This window comes from Phyllobates terribilis, unplaced genomic scaffold, assembly GCF_046119375.1.
Source record: "Phyllobates terribilis strain yellow unplaced genomic scaffold, ASM4611937v1 Scaffold_9__5_contigs__length_417890890, whole genome shotgun sequence".
Lineage (NCBI taxonomy): Eukaryota > Metazoa > Chordata > Amphibia > Anura > Dendrobatidae > Phyllobates > Phyllobates terribilis.
Window position 1 is genome coordinate 131,722,282 of NW_027362769.1, and position 26,931 is coordinate 131,749,212.

At 41.7% G+C, this 26,931-nt stretch overlaps 1 protein-coding gene across 2 annotated transcripts in view; it reads left to right on the forward strand.

Annotated features, from left to right (window-relative positions):
• The window catches only part of LOC141161750 (polypeptide N-acetylgalactosaminyltransferase 3-like), an 89,615-nt gene that overhangs the window by 50,793 nt on the left and 11,891 nt on the right, over nucleotides 1-26,931 (forward strand). For both annotated transcript variants that reach the window (XM_073647020.1, XM_073647021.1), the window contains exons 2-9: nucleotides 1,904-2,493; nucleotides 3,749-3,921; nucleotides 5,656-5,805; nucleotides 15,519-15,753; nucleotides 18,408-18,525; nucleotides 18,661-18,861; nucleotides 19,721-19,852; nucleotides 21,924-22,028. In XM_073647020.1, the coding sequence (XP_073503121.1) occupies nucleotides 1,994-2,493; nucleotides 3,749-3,921; nucleotides 5,656-5,805; nucleotides 15,519-15,753; nucleotides 18,408-18,525; nucleotides 18,661-18,861; nucleotides 19,721-19,852; nucleotides 21,924-22,028 (1,614 nt within the window). In that variant the 5' untranslated portion in view covers nucleotides 1,904-1,993. The remainder of the gene's footprint in view (nucleotides 1-1,903; nucleotides 2,494-3,748; nucleotides 3,922-5,655; nucleotides 5,806-15,518; nucleotides 15,754-18,407; nucleotides 18,526-18,660; nucleotides 18,862-19,720; nucleotides 19,853-21,923; nucleotides 22,029-26,931) is intronic.

The window sequence follows — 26,931 nt, forward strand, 5'->3', positions numbered from 1 at the left end:
GTAGATAACTATATACAGGTGTGAGGTAAACGGGTCAGCCTGTTCTTTACAGATGAACACTTGCAGACAGGCAGTTTCTCAGTGTGATATTGGCTGCTTTCAGGTTCTCTCTCTGTGGAGACCCTCACTCAGTTACACCTAAGGGGAAGAGGTCTGTAGAGGCCGGTCTCCTGTCAGTCTCACATACCAGTCCTTGCTGCCATCACCATTCTTTTCTGACTGACTCAAATCTTACCACCTCATAACAGTTAGCTCCTCCCTGTAACATGTGACTTTTCTAGAAGCAGTCATTGGCTGACTGCACTGTCAATACTCCTTCCCATAAAACTCACAAAAAACTTTACTGATGTTGTCCCTATAAAAAAAAATTTACAATTAAGTACGACAAGCAAAGAAATGGGAATAACATAGAAAAACTACATACATTGAAAATGTAGAAATAACGTAATAACAAAAATGCTGCTAAATCAGAAACTTTGTGATAGAGCAAAACTAAGCAGATTTTTGGAATCAGCACATCAAACTCCATAAAACAGACCTATTACCTTTGCTGATGATATTTTTTGTGTTGACCAGTGTAATGCTAATCAGGGTGCGATTCCTTATATTGTCACTCTGTAGAAATTGGTGCAGTCCAATTTTTTTTACATTTTTTTTTTCCACTAATCCATAAAGAAGAATGGGCGAGTGCCATCCATTTCTCAGAGGCAAATTGTGCATGCTGCATTTCTTTTTCTTTTTTTCTCCTCCCCTTGGACCACTTGGTCCGAGGAAAAAAATCGGACATGTGCACAGCCCCATAGAATAACATGGGCATGAGCGCTATCTCTCAAAACCACAGATGGCACTTGTGCTCAGTGGTACTTCTGAAACGGGAAAGTCAGGAGAAGTGTGGTAGTCACTTTTCCGTCCCTGAGTGGTGGGTCACTTTGACTCGTTTTAAGGGGAAATATGTTTTAGTATAGCTATTGAAATGGAAGTCTATCCATGTAGTACATGAAAGAGTGCTGTCTCTTACCCACATACCCACTGCATATTGACTGCTTTTACTCATAAAGGATTCTCTGACTCCGGGATGAGGCAACGCCTTTCATTTAATCTTTGCCATACAGAATCAATTTTGCCCCCATGATCCTTACTTTTATTCATGAGAACATTCTAAAATATTTACGTTTGTGTCAATGAAAATAACTGCTTGTATTTTAGCTGTACCGATATTTAATTTTAGTGGTCTTTCTTTATAGAATTGCTTGAGTTCTTTATATTCACTTGTATTCTTCATTTTGACAAATCAAGAATACAGTAGATTATAAGACACTTTGTAATGTATGTCTTCAGAGAAATACGTTACTTTCTCCACTTACGAGCCACTTCTTCACTCCCCTCTAATTCCTGAGTTTACCATTCACACTTATAAACTGTCAAAATCTGTCTTGGTTAAAACAAGACGGACTACTAGCTCACTGAGGGATCAGATCAAAGCTGACAAATGAATTCTGTGAAGAGGGAAGGAGTGAGAACGGTAGAGACACAATTATGCTACTGATTGCTAATAAGTGTTTTTTCTCATCTCCGAGCTGGATTCACAGCAGCACTGCTCAGTGTTCTTGTATAATGTCATCCATGCTACTGCTGCTTCTGAACACGTATTAGGTAAACAGAGGAGAGCAGGAATCCCTAATATATGTGTATAATAGATATGGGAGACATCATAGCTTCTAGTCTCTACCCACTAGCTCAGAGAGAACTGAAAATTAGAGAGAGCACCTGGAGAGGGGAAAACTGGTGAACAATGCAGCATACAAGACATATAATGGGCAGATATAGTGTCATTCTTTATGTACACACAGGACAGATTATGTGCTTAATTTTTTTTATATATATTTTTTAAATTATTTTTCAGGTCTGGAACAGTGACTGTTCTGCATCCGTGATGACCCTTTCTCAGTAGACCACATTTTTTCTTTCCAGCCCAAGAAGCCAAAAAACAAAAATGACAAACTTTAAAAGGCTGGTGTTGGGTCAGCGCTTCTTGCGCTGGAAACTCGGTGCAGCAACTCTTATTTTTATGGGATTTGTGTTTTTAATCCAAAAAGAGGTAGTAGACCGAGAGATGGACGAGCTGACGGGACATGGAGGGTCTCATGTCAAGAAGAAGAAAATGTTTGACATGGTGATGGATGCTGTAAATAATTTGAAAGACTCTGTGCCAAAAATGCAGATTAACGCACCTGAAAAACCGCAGGACATTGATGGCAAAAGGCATTGTCTACCTGGTTATTACACTGCGGCCGAGTTGAAGCCTTACCTTGAGCGGCCACCTCTGGACCCTCATGCACCTGGAGCATCAGGGAAAGCATTTAAAGTAGATAAACTTGGACCCAAGGAACAGAAAGAAAAGGAAGAAGGAGACAAGAAACATTGTTTTAACGCATTTGCTAGTGATAGGATCTCACTCCACCGAGACCTGGGACCGGACACGCGGCCTCCTGAGTATGTATCCCTTATTGCAATTTTTCAAAAATGTTTGCTTGTGACCTGGCTGAAAATTTAGTGCAGAAATTTTTTTTTAATCACGGGAGTGATATATTATAATTAACCCTTTCCTAGTCAAATGGGCGGAACATTCCTCTGAATAGTCATGCAGTCCAGACTGGAACCATGATGTTCAATTTTGCACACGTAGTGGCTCAACAGCCCTATCTTTATTTTTTGGGGTACCAAAATAATTTTTTTACACCCTTTTTTATAATCTTTCTTTCATGAATTTTTTTTTTTTTCGTTTTTATTTGAAGTAAAGTGTACAAAAAGTAAAAATCCTGATTTATAGTCCTTTTTATTCTTTAAAAAATATCTGACTGCTGATTAATCCTGCCGGAACCATGACAAAAGAAAATGATAGACCAGCCCTGTTGTTGAATCTGTTATTGCAACAGTGCATGTTAAAGCTATCCGAATACCGGGTGACTAGGATGACTTCTCCGAGGCAGATCCCGAAGGCTTCTCTTACCCTCCACTCCCCTAGACTGACAGGTCTCTCTGTGTGTGTGTGTTTGTAAAGGGAGAGATCTGTCAGTCATGGAGAGCAGGGTGTGTAGAAGCGGTCCGAGACCCTTCTCGGATTACTCATTCTAGACTCATCACCGGCTTTTCAAAGTATATTTTCTTATAACTCCGACGCGTTTTAGAGTAAAATGTCCACTGCTACAATAGCAGAGCTGATCTCTAATCCTGCCAGAACCGTGAGTGGCATCAATCAATCGGCTGACAGGTTACTTTGAAGTTTTCAGACGACGCTAAAATAAATTACTATAATGAGTTCTCTGTTTTGGTTTGATAATTTTGACACCATATATGAATAGTCTGGTGTGAACATAAAGCCAGAGTTTTGGATTATTCTTTATTTGTGTTTACATTTTGTAATTGTATTAACTGTAACGAGCATCCATTGGAGGCCCAGTTACCGGTGACAACACCCCCCTGTGGTGCCATTAGGACCCAGCATTCATGCCAATCCCAGGGCACCTGGCGATTATGTAATCGCTAGATCCAGTAGAGGCCACACCATTGCTGCTATCACTACATGGTGCTCAAGGAGACTTCTAAAGAGAAGATGGCGCTGCAGACTTCGGACCTTTGCCACTTGGCAAAAGCTACTAGGCAATCATTAAGGGATTAAATTTCATTTATTTTATTTTCAGTAACTGTTTTCATTATTGGAATTGTTCATCTTTTACCTTCTTTATAGGTGCATTGAGCAAAAGTTCAAGCGCTGTCCTCCACTGCCCACGACCAGTATCATAATCGTGTTCCACAATGAAGCCTGGTCCACGCTGCTCCGCACGGTGCACAGCGTCATGTACACATCCCCCGCCATTCTCCTAAAGGAGATTATTATGGTGGACGATGCCAGTACAGATGGTAAGCTGGGAGGAGTAGAACCTGGGAGGGTTGAATAAAATTACAATTTTTTTTTTTTACTTTTGATTTAATGTTTCTTAGAGATCTGTCTTCTTATTGGTAGTTGTGTAAAAAAACAAAAAAAAACAACTTTCATTCAGTCTAGTGATTTTTAAACTTGCGGCACCTACTTGAATGAATATCCAGCCTCAAATAGTCTGGAAAAAATAACATTGTCCAATCTTTTAAAATACAAATTGTTTCCATGTGTAGATGTGTAGTCTACAAAATACAAGCATCTAATATCCCATAGTGTCTAATAGTGACATCAAAACAGATCAATCAAAAAGTCCGTAGATCCCAAAAATCTTCCAAGTGGAGGCCGGTGTACCGCTAGGTCAGGATGATATCTCTGCTGCACAGTAAAGACCGCCCGGTGCCGCAGTGGTGACCTGCACTGCTACTTCTGTTTTGTCACTTTTACCCATGGGCTTTTTCTTTTCTTTTTTTTGTATTAGAAAACTTCTTTAACTTAGCAGTAAGGTAGTGTGCAGTGTAATCCTAAGCTTACTCATGTGGTGGCTTCAGACCATTTAGTAGGAATATTTTACATCATGAAATTAATCAGTTTTACACATAAAAATGACTTGTTGGTTTCAGGTGGAGAATCACTAAATGTGCAGCGGAAAGGAGTGTTAATTTTAATTAAATCATAAAAAATGATACAGTGATAGTTGATTATATTTTTTTCAGGTTTACCTCTGAATATAAGCAGGAAAAGTGTCAGTCATAGTTGGAGGCTGCAGAGTTTTCGCCAGTTTTTTATATTTTAATACATCATATAAGTAATAGGAAAACTTCAGTAAAATACTCCTTACAGAATCCACAAGGGTCATACACAACGTGCCTCCATTTCTAGCCAGAATACACTTCATGGTCATCCACATTGTGCTCCCAATTGCCATCTAAAATGCACCCCAGTACTGTTCACATGGTCCTTCCCCCTATTGCTCAGCTGAATGCACCCTAGTGTTATTACCATTGTCTTCTAAAATGCAACGAACTCCCATCAACATTTTGTTTCTTCCCCCATTTCACTCTAGAGTAAGACCCCACTGTTCTTCACATTTGTTTCCCCCCATTGATCACCAGAATACACCCCAATGCCGTATAAAGATGACCATGGCACTACTGTATAATGGTGCACAAAGCAGGATCCAATCCCCTTCAATGATGCATAAGAAAACTTGGCACTCAAAGTAGATGAAATTTAAATAAAGGATTTAACATGCAATCCAGCCATAAAGGTTCACAAACGTTTCGCTCTACATTAGACCTTCCTCAGTGTGCCTATTGTCCAATTGAAAAAATATCAGATTGCCTTTTATCCCCTGGGTCAGCTAGGAAGCTCTGAATGCAGTGTCCACCTGAGACCCAGGGGATAAAATGCAATCTGATATCTTTTCAATTGGACAAATAGTCACACTGAGGAAGGTCTAATGTAGAGCGAAACGTTTGTGAACCTTTATGGTGGGATTGCATATTAAATCATTTTTTAAAATTTCATCTATGTTGAGCGCCAAGTTTTCTTGCGTACACCCCAGTACCATCCAGTGGTGCTCCCTCTAACATTGCTATCTAGAATGCACCCCGTGTCCTTGTTGCTCCTCCATTGTTCACCAGAATGCACGCTGGTGTAATAAATACAGTAATAAAGACTCAAGTTTACAACACAGTAACTTATTTTTTTGTCAGACTATTTAAAGGATAAGCTGGATGAGTACGTGAAGCCGTTCCAGATTGTAAAGGTGGTGAGACAGAAGGAAAGGAAAGGACTCATCTCTGCACGTCTGCTCGGAGCCTCGGTAGCAATAGGAGACACACTAACATTTCTGGATGCACATTGTAAGTAACAGTGCTAACTGGTTATCGTATATGAGAGAGAGATGAGCGAATCTTTTGACATCTCAATTCACCAACTTGGCCAAATTTTAAAAGGAAAAAAAAAACTGCAAGTACTCCAAATGCCCTGAAAAAAGTCGTGTGTAACGCTCTGAGGTTTCCTAGGACTGTAACCAGCCCCTCTCAAGCTCCTTCATGCAAACACAGCTTTAGTAAAGTCAAACTAATTACTACATACTCTATATGGCTGTGGATAAGCAGACGATAACCATTTTTCATTGCTGGGCTGTCACACACTGTCTTAAAGTTTTATCAGTGTTTTATGGGGGATTTTTTTAACAAATTTTGGTATTGGCATAATGGTAATTACCTGGAGAATCGTGTTGCCCAGTCATTTTAGCCCATGAGAAACTAAACTCAAAAACAATAGTGAATTTGAAATTTTTTTTTTTTACCATCTTGTCAAACTTTTTCCAGTAAATTTATATGGTAATGTAAATGGTGACATTCAAAACTGCAGCTTGTCCCATAAAACACAAGTTGCCAGATATCGGTTAGTGTGAAAAAAAATGTTATGGTTCTTGGAGGAAGGTCAAAAATTAGCAAAAATGAAAAATGGCCCAGAAGTGAAGGGATTAATAGGAATACACTATGCAGTGAGCTCCCAGTAGTGGTAGCAGCTGACATGTTTGATATTTTGTTTGTGCCGGGGATTTGGGGCTGGGATTTTTAGAAGGCTTTTTAAAAAAAATAAATAATTTTATGGTTAATGGTGAAAATTCACTTTAATGCTTTGAAGAATTAGAGCCTCGGCTGTCTGTGTAAATGCGGTGAGCAGGACTCACTGCCCCTGGTGTACTCTATAACCCCTCTCACCTTACAGTGGCATGAAAAAGTTTGAGCACCCCATGTCAAAATGACTGTTATTGTGAAGTTAAGCAAGTTGAAGATGAAATAATCTCTAAAAGGCCTAAAATTAGAGATGACACATTTCTTTTGTATTTTAGGCAAAAAAATATATATATTGTCATCTTTTACATTTTAAAAATTGCAAAAAGGAAAATGGGCCGATGCAAAAATTTGGGCACCCTGCATGGTTAGTACCTAGTAGCACCCCCTTTTGAAAGTATCACAGCTTGTAAATGCTTTTTGTAGCCAGACAAGGGTCTTTCAATTCTTGTTTGAGGGATTTTCATCCATTCTTCCTTTGAAAATTCTTCCAGTTCTGTGAGATTCCTGGGTCATCTTGCATGCGCTGCTTAAATAGGACAATATTCACACGGGTGGACACCACCAATTGCACAATCAGTCATAAGGGAAGGAGAAAGGAGAGGAAAAAAGTTGTGAATAAAAATTTACTTTTATTGATTATATAAAATCTTTATAAAATGTGAACTGAACCATACATCCTGTAGGGATGTACAGTACAGGCCAAAAGTTTGGACACACCTTCTCATTTAAAGATTTTTCTGTATTTTCATGACTATGAAAATTGTACATTCACACTGAAGGCATCAAAACTATGAATTAACACATGTGGAATTATATACTTAACAAAAAAGCGTGAAACAACTGAAAATATGTCTTATATTCTAGGTTCTTCAAAGTAGCCACCTTTTGCTTTGATGACTGCTTTGCACACTCTTGGCATTCTCTTGATGAGCTTCAAGAGGTAGTCGCCGGAAATGGTCTTCCAACAATCTTGAAGGAGTTCCCAGAGATGCTTAGCACTTGTTGGCCCTTCACTCTGCGGTCCAGCTCACCCCAAACCATCTCGATTGGGTTCAGGTCTGGTGACTGTGGAGGCCAGGTCATCTGGCGTAGCACCCCATCACTCTCGTTCTAGGTCAAATAGCCCTTACACAGCCTGGAGGTGTGTTTGGGGTCATTGTCCTGTTGAAAAATAAATGATGGTCCAACTAAACGCAAACTGGATGGAATAGCATGCCGCTGCAAGATGCTGTGGTAGCCATGCTGGTTCAGTATGCCTTCAATTTTGAATAAATCCCCAACAGTGTCACCAGCAAAGCACCCCCACACCATCACACCTCCTCCCCCATGCTTCACGGTGGGAACCAGGCATGTAGAGTCCATCCATTCACCTTTTCTACGTCGCACAAAGACACGGTGGTTGGAACCAAAGATCTCAAAGATCAGACCAAAGCACAGATTTCCACTGGTCTAATGTCCATTCCTTGTGTTCTTTAGCCCAAACAAGTCTCTTCTGCTTGTTGCCTGTCCTTAGCAGTGGTTTCCTAGCAGCTATTTTACCATGAAGGCCTGCTGCACAAAGTTTCCTCTTAACAGTTGTTATAGAGATGTGTATGCTGCTAGAACTCTGTGTGGCATTGACCTGGTCTCTAATCTGAGCTGCTGTTAACCTGCGATTTCTGAGGCTGGTGACTCTGATAAACTTATCCTCAGAAGCAGAGGTGACTCTTGGTCTTCCTTTTCTGGGGCGGTCCTCATGTGAGCCAGTTTCTTTGTAGCGCTTGATGGCTTTTGCAACTGCACTTGGGGACACATTCAAAGTTTTCCCAATTTTTCGGACTGACTGACCTTCATTTCTTAAAGTAATGATGGCCACTCGTTTTTCTTTACTTAGCTGCTTTTTTCTTGGCATAATACAAATTCTAACAGTCTATTCAGTAGGACTATCAGCTGTGTATCCACCAGACTTCTGCACAACACAGCTGATGGTCCCAACCCCATTTATAAGGCAAGAAATCCCACTTATTAAACCTGACAGGGCACACCTGAGAAGTGAAAACCATTCCCGGTGACTACCTCTTGAAGCTCATCAAGAGAATGCCAAGAGTGTGCAAAGCAGTCATCAAAGCAAAAGGTGGCTACTTTGAAGAACCTAGAATATAAGACATATTTTCAGTTGTTTCACACTTTTTTGTTAAGTATATAATTCCACATGTGTTAATTCATAGTTTTGATGCCTTCAGTGTGAATGTACAATTTTCATAGTCATGAAAATACAGAAAAATCTTTAAATGAGAAGGTGTTTCCAAACTTTTCGTCTGTACTGTATATAGGGTCACTGCTAAATGTATATACGTTGAATAGCTGTGACCCTGTAGATCCTGGAATATGTAGGATAGCAAATAGAATTATGTGGTTCCACAACCAGTCTCCCTTTAATTAAATGGTTGGGAAATGTATCCAACTAGGAATTATTATTATTATTATTTATTATTATAGCGCCATTTATTCCATGGTGTTTTACATGTGATAGGGATGTACATAGCAAAAAGCTTTACATAATCTTAACAAAACGAGTCAGCGACTGGTAAAGGAGGAGAGAGGACCCTGCCCGCAAGGGCTCACAGTCTACAAGGGATGGGTGAGGATACAGTAGGTGGGGGCAGAGGAGGTCATGCAGTAATGTGGTGGGGCAGCGGTTACTGCAGGTTGTAGGCTTGTCAGAAGAGGTGGGTCTTCAGGTTTCTTTTGAAGGCTTCCACGGTAGGCGAGAGTCTGATGTATTGGGGTAGAGAGTTCCAAAGTAGGGGGGAAGCGCGGGAGAAAGCTTGTATGCGATTGTGGGAAGAGGAGATAAGAGGGGAGTATAGAAGGAGATCTTGTGAGGATCGGAGGTTGCGTGCAGGTAAGTACCAGGGGACTAGATCACAGATGTATGGAGGAGACAGGTTGTGGATGGCTTTGTATGCCATGGTTAGGGTTTTGAACTGGACTCTCTGGGCAATGGGGAGCCAGTGAAGGGATTGACAGAGGGGAGAGGCCGGGGAAAAGCGGGGGGACAGGTGGATTAGTCGAGCAGCAGAGTTTAGGATAGATTGGAGGGGCGCAAGAGTGTTGGAAGGTAGGCCACAGAGCAAGAGGTTGCAGTAGTCAAGGCGGGAGATTATGAGGCCATGCACTAGTGTTTTTGCAGAGTCTTTGCTGAGGAATGCACGGATCCGGGAGATATTTTTGAGTAAGAGTCGGCAGGAAGTGGAAAGGGCTTGGATATGTGGTTTGAAGGAGAAGTTAGAGTCCAGGGTTACCCCAAGGCAGTGAGCTTGTGGGACTGGGGAGAGTGAACAGCCATTGATGTTGATGGATAGGTCAGATGGGGGATATGAATGAGAGGGTGGAAAGATGATGAACTCGGTTTTACCCATGTTGAGTTTTAGAAATCTGGCAGAGAAGAAGGATGAGATGGCGGACAGGCATTGTGGGATTTTGGTTAGTAGGGAGGAGATATCGGGTCCAGAGAGGTAGATCTGTGTGTCATCAGCATAGAGGTGATACTGAAAGCTGTGAGACTCTGAGCTGTCCCAGGCCAAAGGTGTAGATGGAGAAGAGCAGAGGTCCTAGAACTGAACCTTGGGGGACACCGACAGATAGGGGTCGAGATGAGGAGGTGGTGCGTGAGTGGGAGACGCTGAATGTACTGTCTAAGTATGAGGAGAACCAAGATAGGGCCAAGTCCGTGATGCCAAGAGATGAGAGAATCTGTAGTAAAAGGGAATGGTCGACTGTGTCGAAGGCAGATGACAGGTCCAGAAGTAGGAGGATGGAGTAGTGTCGCTTGAATTTGGCGGTTAGTAGGTCGCTGGTGACTTTGGTCAGGGCAGTTTCAGTCGAGTGATGCGGTCGGAAGCCAGATTGTAGGCGGTCGAAGAGGGAACAGGAGGAAAGGTGGGAGGACAGTTCAAGGTGCACATGTTGTTCTAGTAGTTTGAGGCAAAGGGGAGAAGTGATATGGGGCGGTAGCTAGTCAGAGAGGATGGGTCAAGGGAGGGCTTTTTGAGGATGGGTGTGATTGCGGCATGTTTGAAACATGAGGGGAAGACACTGGTTGTTAGTGACAGGTTGAAGAGGTGAAGTAGGGTTGGGATGAAGACTGTGGTGAGGTTAGGGATGAGGTGGGATGGGATTGGGTCAAGTTCGCAGGTGGTGAGGAGTGATTTGGAGAGTAAAGAGGAGACTTGACCTTCTGTAATGGTGGAGAAGTGAGGTTTGGAGGAGGAAGGTTGAGTAGATATGAGGAGGGGTTGTGCAGACTTTAGGCAAAAGCTTTGTCTGATGGTGTCAATCTTCTGCTTGAAGAATGAGGCAAAGTCATCGGCTGAGATGAGAGAAGAGGGAGGAGGTGCTGGGGGACGAAGGAGAGAATTGAAAGTGTTAAATAGCTGTTTAGGGTTGTGAGACAGGGAGGATATGAGAGATGAGAAGTAGGTTTGTTTTGCTGTAGTGAGTGTGGACTTGAAAATAGTGAGGGATTGTTTGAATGCAATGAAGTACTCGATGGAGTGAGACCTTTTCCATCTCCGCTCTGCAATCCTGGAGGCCCTTCGCAGTTCTTTAGTAAGTTTGGTGTACCAGGGTTGCCTGTTGATTGTGTGAGCTTTGGTATGTGTGAGAGGGGCGATCAAGTCGAGAGCTGCAGCTATTGTGGTGTTATATAAAGCGGCAGCAACATCTGCATTGTGTAAGGAATTTGTCTGTAAGAGGGAGGAGGGATTCAGGGAGTGAGTGTAGGTCAAGGTGTTTGAGGTTTGTGCGAGCGTGTGTAAGTTTGTGGAGTGGGGATTGTGCACCTGGAGAGGAGAGGGTGGAGAATGTGAGGAGGTTATGGTCAGAGAGCGGGAGAGGTGAGTTCGAGAGGTTAGATAGGGAACAGAGGCGGGTGAAGATGAGGTCCAGTGTGTGGCCATCTTTATGAGTAGCTGCAGAAGACCATTGAGCAAGGAGGAAGTGAGGGATAGGAACTTAGAGACAGACGAGTGGGAAGTGTCAATGGGGATGTTGAAGTCACCCATTATGATAGTGGGGATGTCAGCGGAAAGAAAGTGAAGCAGCCAGGTGGTGAAGTGGTCTAAGAAAGTGGTGGCTGGCCCTAGGGGTCAGTTAATAACGGCCAGTTGGAGGGCCGAGGGGGAATAGATGCGCACACAGTGCACCTCAAAAGAGGGGAGTGTAACGGAGGGTGTCAGTGGGATTTGGGTGAAAGCGCAGGTATCTGACAGGAGAAAACCTACGCCTCCGCCATGTTTGCCGTTGGGGCGGGGGGTGTGGGAAAGGTGGAATCCGCCATATGAAAGTGCAGCTGGGGAGGCTGTGTCGGAGGGGGTGAGCCAGGTTTCGGTGATGGCGAGGAAGGAAAGTTTGTTAGTAATGAAAAGGTCGTGGATGTAGGAAACTTTGTTGCAGACAGAGCAATCGTTCCATAGAGCTCCTGTTAGTGCAACTGAGGAAGTGGGTATTAGTTGGATGGGTATGAGGCTAGAAGGGTTGCGACAGTTTGTGGAGGGTCGTGGATAGGAGGTAGAAGTAACTGTGGGGATATGGCGAGGAGGACCAGGATTTGGAGAGATATCTCCAGCAGTGAGGAGGAGCAGAGAAAGTGTTAGGAGGTGGGAGCAAGAGAGAGCATGAGGTGGCTGTCTGTGTTTGGAGATCCAGGATTGAATGTTGAAGAATAATTTGGAGGAGGAGGTGAGATGAATGGGGAGGATGGAGGGAGAGATGAAGAGTTCCTTACTAGGTGTAGGGATTTGAGGGGTTAATAGAAAGTGGAGGATTATAGAGGAAAAAGTGAGAGCTAACAGAAACATAGTTAAAAGAGAGTAAGTGGTCAAAGTGTTGGTTACCTGACTCCTGCCCTTACTAACTGCCTCTGAAATAACTGCCACTTATCTCCGAAGCCACTTTGCACAAGAAGATGCATGCACAACCCAGCACGCGTGCACCCCTTAAGGCACTTCTAAATATATAGGGCACACTAAACCATCAGGTGAGGGGCATTGTGGGAGCTGCTTGTGGCTAAATTAGCAGCTGGTGATCAAAGACAGAGCTAGGACTCTGTAGGCTCTGCAGTTTGGCACCTCTAAACATCAGATAAAATCTACAGTGGGGAAAGGACAGACATATGAGAGTATTGAATGGAATGGCACAGATAAAGCAGAAATATCAAGCGGAGAATTCTACCAGTAAGTTGAATCAGGGGAGCAGAGCATTAGATGGCGACATATACAGCAAGCAGAGGAATGTGCAGGAATCTAGATGTACCTATCCCCAAAATTATACAGAATACAAGTGACACTAATATCGCGGGGAACTATGTATAATGAGAGCACCTGCTCCAATCCTCATGTACAGGTCGGAAATTACCTGTGGATCGCTATCATATATAGTCACTATAATGTTGCCGATATTCTAGGAGCTGACACGTCATTAGTAGGGATCGCACCTGTATTACATGCAATCATACATGTCAATTATGCGGGGCCATGAGTCTCAATCACCACAGTGATCACACAAGGCAGACGAAGCACCCTGTCATCAGATGGCTGAACACCCGTCCACACAATAGTTCCTGACAAGAAGCAGTGCGGTCTCCTAGACTGATCATGTGCACGTGGTACGCAAGCTGTCTGTATAGCCGGAGACAATCAAGCTCCGGAGAGACACTGCAGCAATCTGCTATTCATGTCAACTGGCACGCCAGAGACATGAACGGCACATGGGGACAGGACATAGAGAGCCTAGTGAAGCTGTCACATATATTCACAGGACAGATCGTACCTGACGCGCATTTCGCCGAGGGTACCGGCTTTTTCTAAGGGTGGAGTCGGCCACATATTCAAACTATTTATACACCCTGTCATGATTGACGGGTATGGCAGCCAATCAATTACAGTGACTTTATATGATAGCGATCCACAGGTAATTTCTGACCTGTACATGAGGATTGCAGCAGGTGCTCTCATTATACATAGTTCCCCACGATATTAGTGTCACTTTTATTCTGTATAATTTTGGGGATAGGTACATCTAGATTCCTAGTTGGATACATTTTAATTAAAGGGACACTCGTTGTGGAACCACATAATTCTATTTGCTGTCCTACATATTACAGGATCTACAGGGTCACAGCTATTCAACGTATTTACATTTAGCAGTGACCCTATATACATCCTTACAGGATGTATGGTTCAGTTCACATTTTATAAAGATTTTCTATAATCAATAAAAGTTAATTTTTATTCACAACTTTTTTCCTCTTCTTTCCCCTTCCCTTATGACTGACTATTTTGAGGTCTAGCCACGGATTTTCAATGATGTACAGATCAGGGGACTGTGAGGACCATTGTAAAACCTTCAGCTTGCTCCTTTTGAGGTAGTCTATTGTGGATTGTTATGTGTGTTTTAGATCATTATCCATTTCTAGAAGCCATCCTCTTTTCAACTTCAGCTTTTTTACAGATGGTGTTATGTTTGCATAAAGAATTTGTTAAAATTTAATTGAATCCATTTTTCTTTCTACCCGTGAAATATTTCCCGTGCCATTGGCTGCAACACAACCCCCAAAGCATGATTGATCCACCCCCATGCTTAATGAAATTCTGAAATTCTTTGCCATTTTTTTATCCACACATACGTTTGATCATTGTGGCCAGAGTTCTATTTTAACCTCATTGGTCCACGGGACTTGTTTCCAGAATGTATCAGGCTTGTTTAGGTTTTCTTTTGCATACTTCTGACCCTGAATTTTATGTTGAGGACGTGGGAAAGGTTTTTTTCCTGATCACTCTTCCATGAAGGCCATATTTGTGCAGGTGTCTCTGAACAGTAGAACAAAGTACCACAACTCCAGAGTCTGCTAAATTTTTCTGAAGGTCTTTTGCAGTCAAGTGGAGGCTCTGATTTGCCTCTCTAGCAATTCTTCGAGCATCTCTCATTGAAATTTTGCTTGGTCTTCCAGACCTTATCTTGACCCCCACTGTTCCTGTTAACTGCCATTTCTTAATTACATTTCGAACTTAGGAAAGGGCATCTTGAAAACACTTTGCTATCTTCTTGTAGCTTTCTCCTGCTTTGTGGACCTCCACCATTTTCATTTTCAAAATGCTAGGCAGCTGCTTAGAAAAACCCATGGCTGCTGTTTTTTGTCACAAGGTTAGAGGAGGCCGGGTTTTTAAAAAAGCTGGTAAATTTGCATCACCTGGCCTTTCCCAACGATGATAGTGAACAAGGTTATCTAGCAGGCTAATTAAGGTGTGAAACCTTGGTCAAAGTTATCTGAGCACACAAACCTCCAAGGGTGCCCAAACTTTTGCATTGGCCCATAAATTTTCTTTTCGTAATTTTTAAAATATAAAAGATGACCATATATATTTATATATATATATATATATATATATATATATATATATATATATATATATATATATATATATATATATATATATATATATATATATATATATATATATATATATATATATATAATTTTTTTTTTTTTTGTTTCTTCTCCCAAAATACAAAGGACATGTGTCGTCTTTAAACATAGGCCGTTTAGAGATCATTTCATCTTCAACTTGCTTAACTGTTCACAAGCACAGTAATTTTGACCAGGGCTGCTCAAACGTTTACATGCCACATGGTCAGTCAGTAGATTTTGCACCCTCTGTAGTTACTTCTTTTTACCACAAGGTACAAGAGGTTTGTTCTTTTGATCATCAGATGTTCTTTGTGTCTCGTATAACCACGTCAGGAATTTATTGCAGAGAACATGTAATGTAAGGCTCAGCATTGCCATCATGATGGCACAAAGTGAAACCCAAGAAGATAATTATAGATGTAAAGTAAGCACTAAGAACTCAAAATAGTACAGATTACCCAACACCTGGCAGCTACAAAGTGAAGAGCCGAGCTCTGTATTCCATTCCCATGCTAATCCCCCCGTATGTTCTTAGGTGAGTGTTACTACGGGTGGCTGGAGACACTGTTGGCAAGAATCGCTGAGAATTACACCGCGGTTGTCAGCCCAGATATTGTCACGATCAATCTTAACACTTTTGAGTTTGCCAGCCCATCGCCATACGGAAACCACCACAACCGAGGGAACTTTGATTGGGCCTTAGGATTTGGATGGGAGACTGTCCCGAGTTTGGAGAACAAGAAAAGGAAAGATGAAACTTACCCAATAAAGTAAGACGATAGATCTGTATATACAGTGATTGATAGTCAGTATTCTTCAAGACAGATCAAACTAAAGGCCCCCATACACAATAGACTAATGTAGACAATTACGCATTTCCGATTTCGGACTGCCAGATGCATTTTTCTACTGGAGATAAGCCGCCAGCCGACTTGTGAGTCCATGACTTTCTGAACGAGCGCTGCTGTGTATGGGAGAGTCGGCTCAGATGACTGTCTGCCGAACGATCGTCCAAAGCATCGTCCAGCTGGCAGCCATCTAATGTGCATGGCCAGCTTAAAAGCCCCCATAGACATCAGGTAAAGTAGTACTAACCTGCTGAAATCGGCGGGATCTAGCTAAAGTCTAATGTGCATGGGGGCCTCCCGTCTCTCCCTCAACAGATGCTGCGGGGTGAAGAGAAGGATCCGGCTGCTAAATTTAAGCAACTGGTTGTTTTGTTTTCATGGAGATAATACGCTACCAGACGAATTTAGCAGCGGTAGACACAGGCGTGCACGTCAAGCCCAGCGATCCTGTGACGGCTGTCCGACAAATAGCGATCTAATGTGTATGGGGGCGTTAGCAAAGATGGTAATATGATAAGTAATGCAATGTCCTTATGCCTGAATAGTAAGTGCCCCCCAGGTACCCTATGGCTAGCAGATGAATAAATATACCCACATCTCAATTCAATCTCACAGACCTAATTCTTACTTTGAAAATGTATATATATTTCTTTCTTCCTTTCTTTTTCTCTTCCATTCTTTTTCTCTTCCTTTCTTTTTCTCTTCCTTTCTTTTTCCCTTCCTTTCTTTTTCTCTTCCTTTCTTTTTCTCTTCCTTTCTTTTTCTCTTCCTTTCTTTTTCTCTTCCTTTCTTTTTCTCTTCCTTTCTTTTTCTCTTCCTTTCTTTTTCCCTTCCTTTCTTTTTCTCTTCCTTTCTTTTTCTCTTCCTTTCTTTTTCTCTTCCTTTCTTTTTCTCTTCCTTTCTTTTTCTCTTCCTTTCTTTGTCTCTTTCTCTTTTTGTCTCTTTCTTTTTGTCTTTCTCTTTTTGTCTCTTTCTCTTTTTGTCTCTTTCTCTTTTTGTCTCTTTCTCTTTTTGTCTCTTTCTCTTTTTGTCTCTTTCTCTTTTTGTCTCTTTCTCTTTTTGTCTCTTTCTCTTTTTGTCTCTTTCTCTTTTTGTCTCTTTCTCTTTTTGTCTCTTTCTCTTTTTGTCTCTTTCTCTTTTTGTCTCTTTCTCTTTTTGTCTCTTTCTCTTTTTGTCTCTTTCTCTTTTTGTCTCTTTCTCTTTTTGTCTCTTTCTTTTTCTCTTTATTTCTCTCTCTGTGAGTTCTGTTTATTTTTCCGTGATTATCCCTGAAGGTTGCTGAATATTCTTTGCTTCCTTTATTTATCTATTACTATTATAACTACACTTCTTTAATTACTATTGCATCTACTTTTCTTGACTTAGTTTAGTTTAATTGCTGTGTGTAACCTCGGGCTGTTTGCTGCGTGTAACTAGATGACACCTTGTTCTATTACTCCACTGTCTGAGCCATGTATACCAGTGTGCCTGGAGACTGAGTGAGAAGGCTGCACAATAGGTAGAACTATCATTTGGCCAATATCTAGTGCATATGGGGCTCTAGTCCCCGCGTCAGGTATTGGAGACCATCCGTATTTTATTTTAAATTGTTATTTGTTGCTCTTCTCAACAGTTCTACCACAGATGTTTTTTTTAATTTGTTTTCTAATGATGATTATTTCTTAGAAATTTTTTTTTAAATAAATCAGCCTATAAGTGACCTTCTTTAGCAAAGCTGTTACCATGGGGAAAAAAGCTTGTAATTGTTTGTTTCCATGGTTACACGCTTATGAATTATCATTTTATCCTATTGGAGTGGAGTTGCTTTCTGATGTAAACTCCATCCGCTAGTTGCACTTTCTTCTGTGCCAATATCTAATGGGTTCTCTACTTGATGCCTCTTGCCAGGAAAGTATTAGGCCACAAGGTGTATTATCCACGGATCAGGGATTTATAATTCTGTAGAATAGCACAAAGTTTGCACTGTGTATGCCAGCTTTTAGTACAAAGAGTATGTTATAGGTAATAAACCTATGTCTTGTTCCTGACTCTTAATCCTGACCTTGTTTGCCCTCTAAATCCTCCAGACTTTGACCTCAGCTTGTCTGACTTTGCTCTTGACTGACCTCCTGGTATCTGACCGGCTTTTTCTCCTGATTTTGTCCCTGGTTCGGTTTCTTCAGTTACTGACCCGACTAGTTTGATTACTCTTGGCTCATTCTCGCTCCTCCGGCCAGCAACTACTCCATGTCCCCAACTCAGGGGGCCCTGTTTTAAGTCTGGGTAAAGGGTGCGGTTTCTCTTGGAGCTGCTAAGTTACATGGCTAGCTCCAAGACTGTCCAAAGTCGCCATTTTGAGCTGACAGCCTCAGACACACTTTGCATTGTCTTTTTACAGATTGAGTGTCACCATTAATGGACGCATCTACATTGTAATGCATCGTCCTGTGCTGGAAGGAAGTAAAGCAAAATGTGCATTACAGTAATGAAGGAAAAAAAATTAAGATATTTAGAGACTTTTTAGTTTGATATATTACACATTTAGGGCATAGAAATAGAAATTTACCCATCAACTCTAAATGTCTACTTTCCTGTAGGACACCAGCTTTTGCCGGCGGTCTCTTCTCAATATCCACGGAATACTTTCAACACATTGGAAGTTATGATGAAGAAATGGAGATATGGGGCGGTGAAAATATAGAAATGTCTTTTAGAGTAAGTACATACATATATCTGACATTTTGTTAACTGGAGATGCCTTATATTTGTTGACTTTGCTGTAGACCTTATTGTTGATCATCAAGCCATCTTATGTCATTGTCCGCTAATATTCCCTTTTATTATGCCCAGGTATGGCAGTGTGGAGGGCAGCTGGAAATTCTACCCTGTTCTGTTGTCGGCCATGTGTTCCGCAGCAAGAGTCCTCATACTTTTCCTAAAGGTACTCAGGTGATCATCCGGAACCAGGTCCGCCTTGCCGAAGTGTGGATGGATGGCTACAAGGAAATATTTTATCGGCGAAATCGGGAAGCTGCACATATTGTCCAACAGGTAGACGAGTCCAACTTCTCATACTATGCAAATAAAAAGAGTTCCTCTAACTTTTTTTTTCTAACAGAAATAATTTTATTGAAGTCTGGAAGCCTAAATTACAGATAGTATAATGGGATACCCTCATGTCCCAGGATTGCATGCAGTTTTCTGTGTATTCTATATTTATATGGGCTCATTGGACAGATCTAATAATTCAGCTTGACTCTTCCTTTTATGTATTTTTTGGGACTTTTGACCAAATTATGGGTCAGAGGCTGATCAATAAATGGCTTATTCTTGTCTGTGCTGAACTCCGAGCACTGGCTTCTCCTGGAAGTCTGTTTTACAGTTTGGGAGTCCGGAGAGAGAGATTTTCCAGCTCCAAAGTTTGGGTCCCCATTGATTTCAATAAGTTCGAGTACAGTTCTGGTACCGTAACCAAACTTTGGACTAAAGTTCGGTCAGGTACCGGAACCCGAACTTCCATGGGTCCGCTCATCCCTTGTCTTTACTAAGCGGGTGTTGCTGATAAAATTCTCTGGGCCCTTCTCTTTAGGCTGCTCCTCATAATTGCCCTGTGAGCAACTTTTTGTAAAAGACCATAAAAATTATCACTAAATAAATAGGCTCCTGTCCCTGGAACCGTACGGCAGCTTATAAAAATGGAAAAAAAGTGGAGTATTTAGAGTAGCAGTGGGAATAAAATAAGAACAAAAACTGGATACTTTTGACTTTCTGACAGGTCCTTTAAAAAAACATGCAAATCTGCACGCTGAGACATCTGTAATGTAAAAAGTTTGTCTTGTGAATACGATTCACGCTAAGCTGTTCTGCTCTTTATCATGTTAAACTTTACATGTATTTTTTTTTTTAATAGAAAGCCTATGGAGATATATCAAAAAGAAAAAGTTTACGAGAAAACCTTCAGTGCAAGAATTTTACATGGTATCTGAATAATGTCTATCCTGAAATGTATGTGCCAGACCTGAGCCCACTCATCTATGGAGATGTAAGTTCGAAATCACAATCATTAGCTTTTTCTGAAATCGCTTAGGTCTATCTGTATAACAAATATATATACACGTGTGTAAGTGTATGTATATGTGTGTATATATTATAGTAAAGGAAATGATGCATGGTTTTCTAAATATTAAAAAAAAATGATTTAAAATTGTGACGTGCATTTGTATTCAGCCCCCCTGAGTCAATACTTTGAGGGATGACCTTTCACTGAAATTACTACTGCAGGTCTTGTCACAGATTCTCAATGGAATTTAGGTCTGGACTGTGACTGGGCCATTCACACACATGAATATGCTTAGAACTAAACCATTCCATTGTTGCTCTCACAGGATATTTAGGGTCATTGTCCTACTGTAAGGAAAACCTACACCCTGGTCTCAAGTCTTTTGCATCCTCTAACAAGTTTTCCTTCAGGATTTCCCTGTATTTTGCTCCATCCATCTTCCCATCAGCTCTGATCAGCTTCCCTGTCCCTGCTGAAGAAACACCTCCCCACAGCATGAGGCTGCCACCAACATGTTTGATGGAGAGGATGGTGTTTTCAGGCGATGTGCAGTGTTAGTTTTCTGCCACACATAGTGTTTTGCATTTAGTCTAAAAAGTTCTCCTTTGGTCTCATCTGGCCAGAACAGTCTTCAACATGCTAGCTGTGCCCCCTACTTGACTTTTTGAAAGCTGCAAATGGGACTTATTCTCGCTTGCTTTAAAAATGGCTTTCTTTTTGCCACTCTTCCATATAGGCCAGATTTGTGGCGTATACGATGAATAGCTGTCCTGTGGACAGATTCTCCCTCTTGAGCTGTGAATCTCTGCAGTTCCTCCAGAGTGACCATGGGCCTCTTGGCTGCTTCTCTAATTAGTGCTCTCCTTGCTTGGGATGGCAGATTAGGTGACTTGGTAGATTTTCAGTTGTGCTATATGCCTTCCACTTTTGGATGATGGATTGAACAGTGTTCCATGAAATGTTCAGAGCTTGAGCTATTTTTTTATAACCTAACCCTGCTTTACTCTTCTCCACAACTTTATCCCTGACCTATCTGGAGTGTTCCTTAGTTTTCATGATTCTTTTTGATCCCTAATATTCTCAAACAAACCTCTGAGGCCTTCACAGAACAGCTGTAGTTATACTGAAGATAAATCACACACAGGTGGACTCCATTTACTATTTGTGATTTCTGGAGGCAAATGGTCACTCAAAATTTTATTTAGGGGTATCTGACTACAGTGGGCTGTGTACAAATTCGCTTCACAATTTGCAAATTTACATTTTTAAAATAATTAGAAAACCATGTATCATTTCCTTTATACTTCACAAATACTTGCTACTTTGTGTTGGTATAGCACATAAAATCCTAATAAAATACATTTAAGTTTGGGTGTAACGTGAAAAAATGTTGAAAGGTTCATGGGGTATGAATACTTTTTCAAGGCACTGTATATGTTTATAAATATGTTAGTATAAATAGTGTGTGTATATGTATGTGTGTATGCAAACATTTACACACACAGTATGTATGTACAGTATGTATGTGTGTATACATGATATGTTCATATGTGTATTTTGTTGAAACCGCTCCAATGCATTTAGTAAAATAAAGAAAAATCAAGCAACTTTTCAGTCTTAATTTAACAAAATGCCAGAGTTTTGTGTATGCGGTTCCTATACAGACCTCTTTCTCTCCATAGATGCATGCTTGCATACAAACCCCATATATAATCCGATCCTGCAGCTTTGTGAGATGCAGATGGTAGAGCGTGACACATGAATGCTTGGTCTGACTACATGTTTTCTTTGTAGTCTGTAACCATGGACACAGTCTGTTGCAGAAGCTGTGGAAGCAATAATAATAGATTGCTATAGTAGAAACAGTAATGTGAGCCCTGTGAAATCACTGCAGGGGCTACATTCTGCCTTTTGCATAGAGAAAATCTGAATTTGCAATATCCTCATTACTGTAGTTTGGGATGATAGGGGAACTGTCTTTCCAGTATAGTGGAGAGGGATGTAACCAGATAAAGACACCATACTACGTTCTCTAATTGGTTTCCCTTTACAGATTCAAAATGTCGGCAAGCAATGGTGTTTGGATGCTGGAGGAGAGAACAATCATGGGGGCAAACCTCCGATCCTGTATAGCTGCCATGGACTTGGGGGTAACCAGGTAACATTTCTATATCCTCCTATTTCTTATTTTCTAGGTCCTAATGCAGATGCTTCTAGTCATTTATTATGAAGATCACCCATTCATCTATGAAATTAAAATGTATACGTTTTTTAGATTTTCGTGGTAGGAGAATCTTAAGAACTTAACATTTACAGGTGCTTCTCACAAAATTAGAATATCATCAAAAAGTTAGTTTATTTTAGTTCAATAAAAAAAATTAGTACGTACTGTAAGAGATTTTTTTTTAAGTTCTGTTCATCCACCTCCTAACAACCAACATTTTAAACCACATAGTTTCCAGAGGGCACATATACAAATGCTTCTCACAAAATTAGAATATCATCAAAAAGTTAATTTATTTCAGTTCTCCAGTACAAAAAGTGAAACTCACATATTATATAGAGTCATTACAAACAGAGTGATCTATTTCAAGTGTTTATTTCTGTTAATGTTGATGATTATGACTTACAACTAATGAAATCGCAAAAGTCATTATCTCAGTAAATTAGAATAATTAGCAAAACACACCTGCAAAGGCTTCCTAGGCGTTTAAAAAGGTCCCTTAGTCTGTTTCAGTAGGCTCCATAATCATGGGGAAGACTGCTGACTTGACAGATGTCCATAAGGCAGTCATTGACACACTCCACAAGGAGGGTAAGTCACAAAATGTTATTGCTAAAGGAGCTGACTCTTCACAGAATGCTGTATCCCAGCATATTAATGGAACGTTGAGTGGAAGGAAAAAGTGTAGTAGAAAAAGGTGCACAAGCAACCGGGATAACTGCAGACTTGAAAGGATTGTTAAGAAAAGGCCATTCACAAATTTGGGGGACATTAACAAGGAGTGGACTGCTGCTGGAGTCATTGCTTCAAGAGCCACCACACATAGACGTATCCAGAACATGGGCTACAAGTGTCGCATTTCTTGTGTCAAGCCACTCATGACTAATAGACAACGCCAGAAGCGTCTTACCTGGGCCAAGGAGAAAGACCTGGACTGTTGCTCAGTGGTCCAAGGTGTTGTTTTCAGATGAATGTAAATTTTGCCTTTCATTTGGAAATCAAGGTCCCAGAGTCTAGAGGAAGAGTGGAGAGGCCACAATCCAAGCTGCTTGAGGTCTAGTGTGAAGTTTCCACAATCGGTGATGGTTTGGGGAGTCATGTCATCTGCTGGTGTAGGTCCACTGTGTTTTATCAAGACCAAATTCAGCTCAGCCGACTACCAGGAAATTTTAGAGCACTTCATGCTTCTGTGGCGCCCATGCGGGTTCAGTCGCCACAGAGGTACTGCATCTCACCCAGAGGTGTGGTATCTCACTCTCAGGTAAGGATGGAGTACTGCCCGGGACCCAAACACCTGCATCCAACACTACACTACTCCAGACCGGCAGGAGGGGCAAGATGCGCTGCTGAGCCCTGTCCCTGGCTGGAGTGAGGGGAGCCAAGAGAGGGGGAACCATGTAGTGGGTGTGGGTGGAGGAAGAAGATCAGGGGAGCACTAGAGAAGAAGGATATAAAAAGGGAAACTATCTTGAAAGGACAGTTCAGTCTGAGAGGAGAAGTAGTGGAAGCAGGAGCTCTGCTCAGGAAGAGCGGGCCTGAGTGAGAGAGGCCCAGGAGGTGAGACTGAAGAGAGGAGAGGAGCAGAGAGGAAGGCTCCAGAAGGAAAGAAGGGATCCTAGGGGTACGGGAAGTGCTGGAGGCCACCCGTACGCCCGAATCTACCAGGAGTGGAAGGATCAGGCTGCAAAGGAGACCGGCCCCTAACTAGTGAGAATTATAACATTCAGCTAGAAACCGGTGGCTTCTACATTTCCAGGGTGTAGTTGCCACAGCCGCAATTAATCGCCAAAAAGGTAGCCACACAGGATCCAGGGAACTCCAGGTTGCCCGCCAAGATCTGAGGCTACCGGCTTGGGACACTGTTTGCGAGGCGCAGGGCAGGAGGGTGAGAGCCAGCGCAGGAAGACGACCAGGAGAGGCACACGGAAAGGGGTCCCGTTAAGTGCTCTTGAATTACCTGAGGGATTGCTGAACCCCTCCCTGAGTAAACACCGGACGACGTGGGTGGTTATGAACTGCAGTTGTAACCAGGAGAAACGTGATAATCGTGAGTAAACCCTGAAGACTGCACCCCACTGTCTCTGTGAATTATTGCTGCGCCATCATCCCCTGCACCACACTGCGCAACAACATCTACCTCATCTATAATCACCACAGCAACGCCCTGGAGCTAAGCTCTACCTGTGGAGAGCTGAACCAACTCTGCTGCATTACCAACCGCTCCAGAGGACCTGCTCCGCAGCGGCGGCTCCATATGACCGCATACCACAGGTGGCGCCACGAACACTAAACAAAAAAACTATAATCCTTTTCTTTAAAACCTCTTTTATTGACCGCCCTGGGTCACGGACCGGGTCACCGCCACTGTGACATTTTCCCTAGCAACGACCGGCCCGGCTACCGAGTACCCCATGGCCCAGGGGGCGCGTCACTTCCCTCTGCCGACAAGCTTTTTGGAGATGGAAATTTCGTTCTCCTGCAGGACTTGGCACCTGTCCACACGGCCAAAAGTACCAATACCTGGTTTACACACAACAGTATCACTGTGCTTGATTGGCAGCAAACTCGCCTGACCTTAACCCCATAGAGAATCTATTATAGAGAATCTATAGGGTATTGTCAAGAGGAAGATGAGAGATACCAGACTCAACAATGCAGACGAGCTGAAGGCTGCTATCAAAGCCACCTGGGCTTCCATAACACCTCAGCAGTGTCAAAGGCTGATCGCCTCCATGCCACTCCACATTGATGCAGGAATTGATGAACAAGGAGCCCCGACCAAGTATTGAGGGCATTTACTGCACATACATTTCAGTAGGATAACATTTTGGATTTTAAAAACATTTTTCAAGCTGTTGTTATGAAGTATTCTAATTTACTGAGATAATGACTTTTGTGTTTTCATAGCTGTAAGCCATAATCATCAACATTAACAGAAATAAACACTTGAAATAGATCACTCTGTCTGTAATGACTCTATATAATATGAGTTTCACTTTTTGTATTGAAGAACTGAAATAAATGAACTTTTTGATGATATTCTAATTTTGTGAGAAGCACCTGTATGACCATCTGAAATGGATTTTCTGCTTTCCAATCCCTACTTACTAGAAGGTTCCAATAAGAATTCTCACAAAGGGTCTAGCGATCAGATCTAATATGTGGGGAAACTTGGCAGTAAATGTTTAGTTTTTCTGCAGTCCCCCCACCGGGAGAAATAAGCACTACCCCGGAGAGGTCCTCCAGAGCGAGAGACACCATTGGATACCACCGATGAGGATCCTATATATGATTGTGTGTATGTCTAATAAATGGGTCACCTGTTTAGTGATTCTTTAAAAATAAGGATACGGCTGGTATAAAGGAACAAGACTTGCTCTGCTGTTCAGAGGAGTCTCTAATAACGTCTTCACATCGCTGCCAAGGTGCCGCACTCCCGGCTCTCTGGATGAGCTGTGGGCTGCTCAGCATGGGCCTTGGAATGAAAATTATAAGGTATCACTTGTCACATTCCTAAAGCTTTAAACAATCAGCTGGTCTTCTGCCATGTACACATGAAACAGGGGGAATGTGTCATTTAGCACAACTCCGATATCCTAATAATAGGTTAGTGAGTTTATTTGGATTCCAATAAAAAAGCCTAGAAAAAACTAACATTATAACTAATGATCAGTGGTCACAATAGAGAGATACTTTACAAATTCCGCTCTGCTGCACTTGTTTTGTGTACGGAAATAATAGTGGAAACTAAACATCTATAGGGCATTTTATAGACATTGATGATAATTATACCTCACACATGCATTGTACTGCATGCACGTTCACTTATTAGATATTAACCCCTTGCCAACATGTGACACATAGTACATGTTTGGTGCTGGTTTATGGAAGGTGCTATGGAACTGAGCCCCCTTCATACATATCAGAAGCTGGCTGTGTTACACAGGTCACTACCACCTGCAACTACTACTGATGATTGTTAAAGGAAGTCTGTCAGTACATAATAACTGTTCAAACCCAGCACAAACTTTTTTAGCAAAAACTTCCAGTCATCTTTTAAGCCTTCCAACCGGAAAATGGCAGCAAAATGGACATTACTCCTTTTACCATTTAGCATTTTTAGAAACCGGAGATCAAAAGATGTTTTCACATGGACATGCATATCTTCATTCTTTTGACAATTTTCTAATAGATTTTTCAGGCGGTTTCCACACTGTGTGCACATGCCCTTAATGCTTAAAGAGGTTGTCCACTACTTTTACAAGATGACCGATCGGACCCCGACCGATCAAACATTGATGACCTTTCCCCATACTCATCAGGGGAGAAAGGGTTGGGTGGGTAGCCACTATAACGGGCTAGGGCTCGATAATTCCCACTAAAAACGGGGAGCCAAGAGTACCTGTCAAGAGCCCCATGTTTTTATACTTATATCAATTAAAAGCTATGTTTTATTAATTTACACTCTATATACAGTATGTCTGCCCAGTAATTGTGAGATCTTTGCTAGGAGACCAACAATTGGCCTAGAGAATAGACTGCGAGGGTTAAGCTCTCTCCATATTATTCCTGTTCCTACATCTAAGTCCCAGATGAACCTTTAGGTCCTGTTAAACACTTGCACTTAGTTAGTTTTGTTACTACTTTACCAAAGCAGAATGATACTTGATGCTTGTGTAGAGCATTGGGCATGCAAATACTTCACCATAGACAAATATTGAATTGGGCACATACTTCTCTGAGCCCAAACAATGCACACCCTATTTTGGAAGACAATGACATTAGCAAGTCCTTAACTAATTCATAAGATTTCTGTCCAAATATTACCAAGTAATGA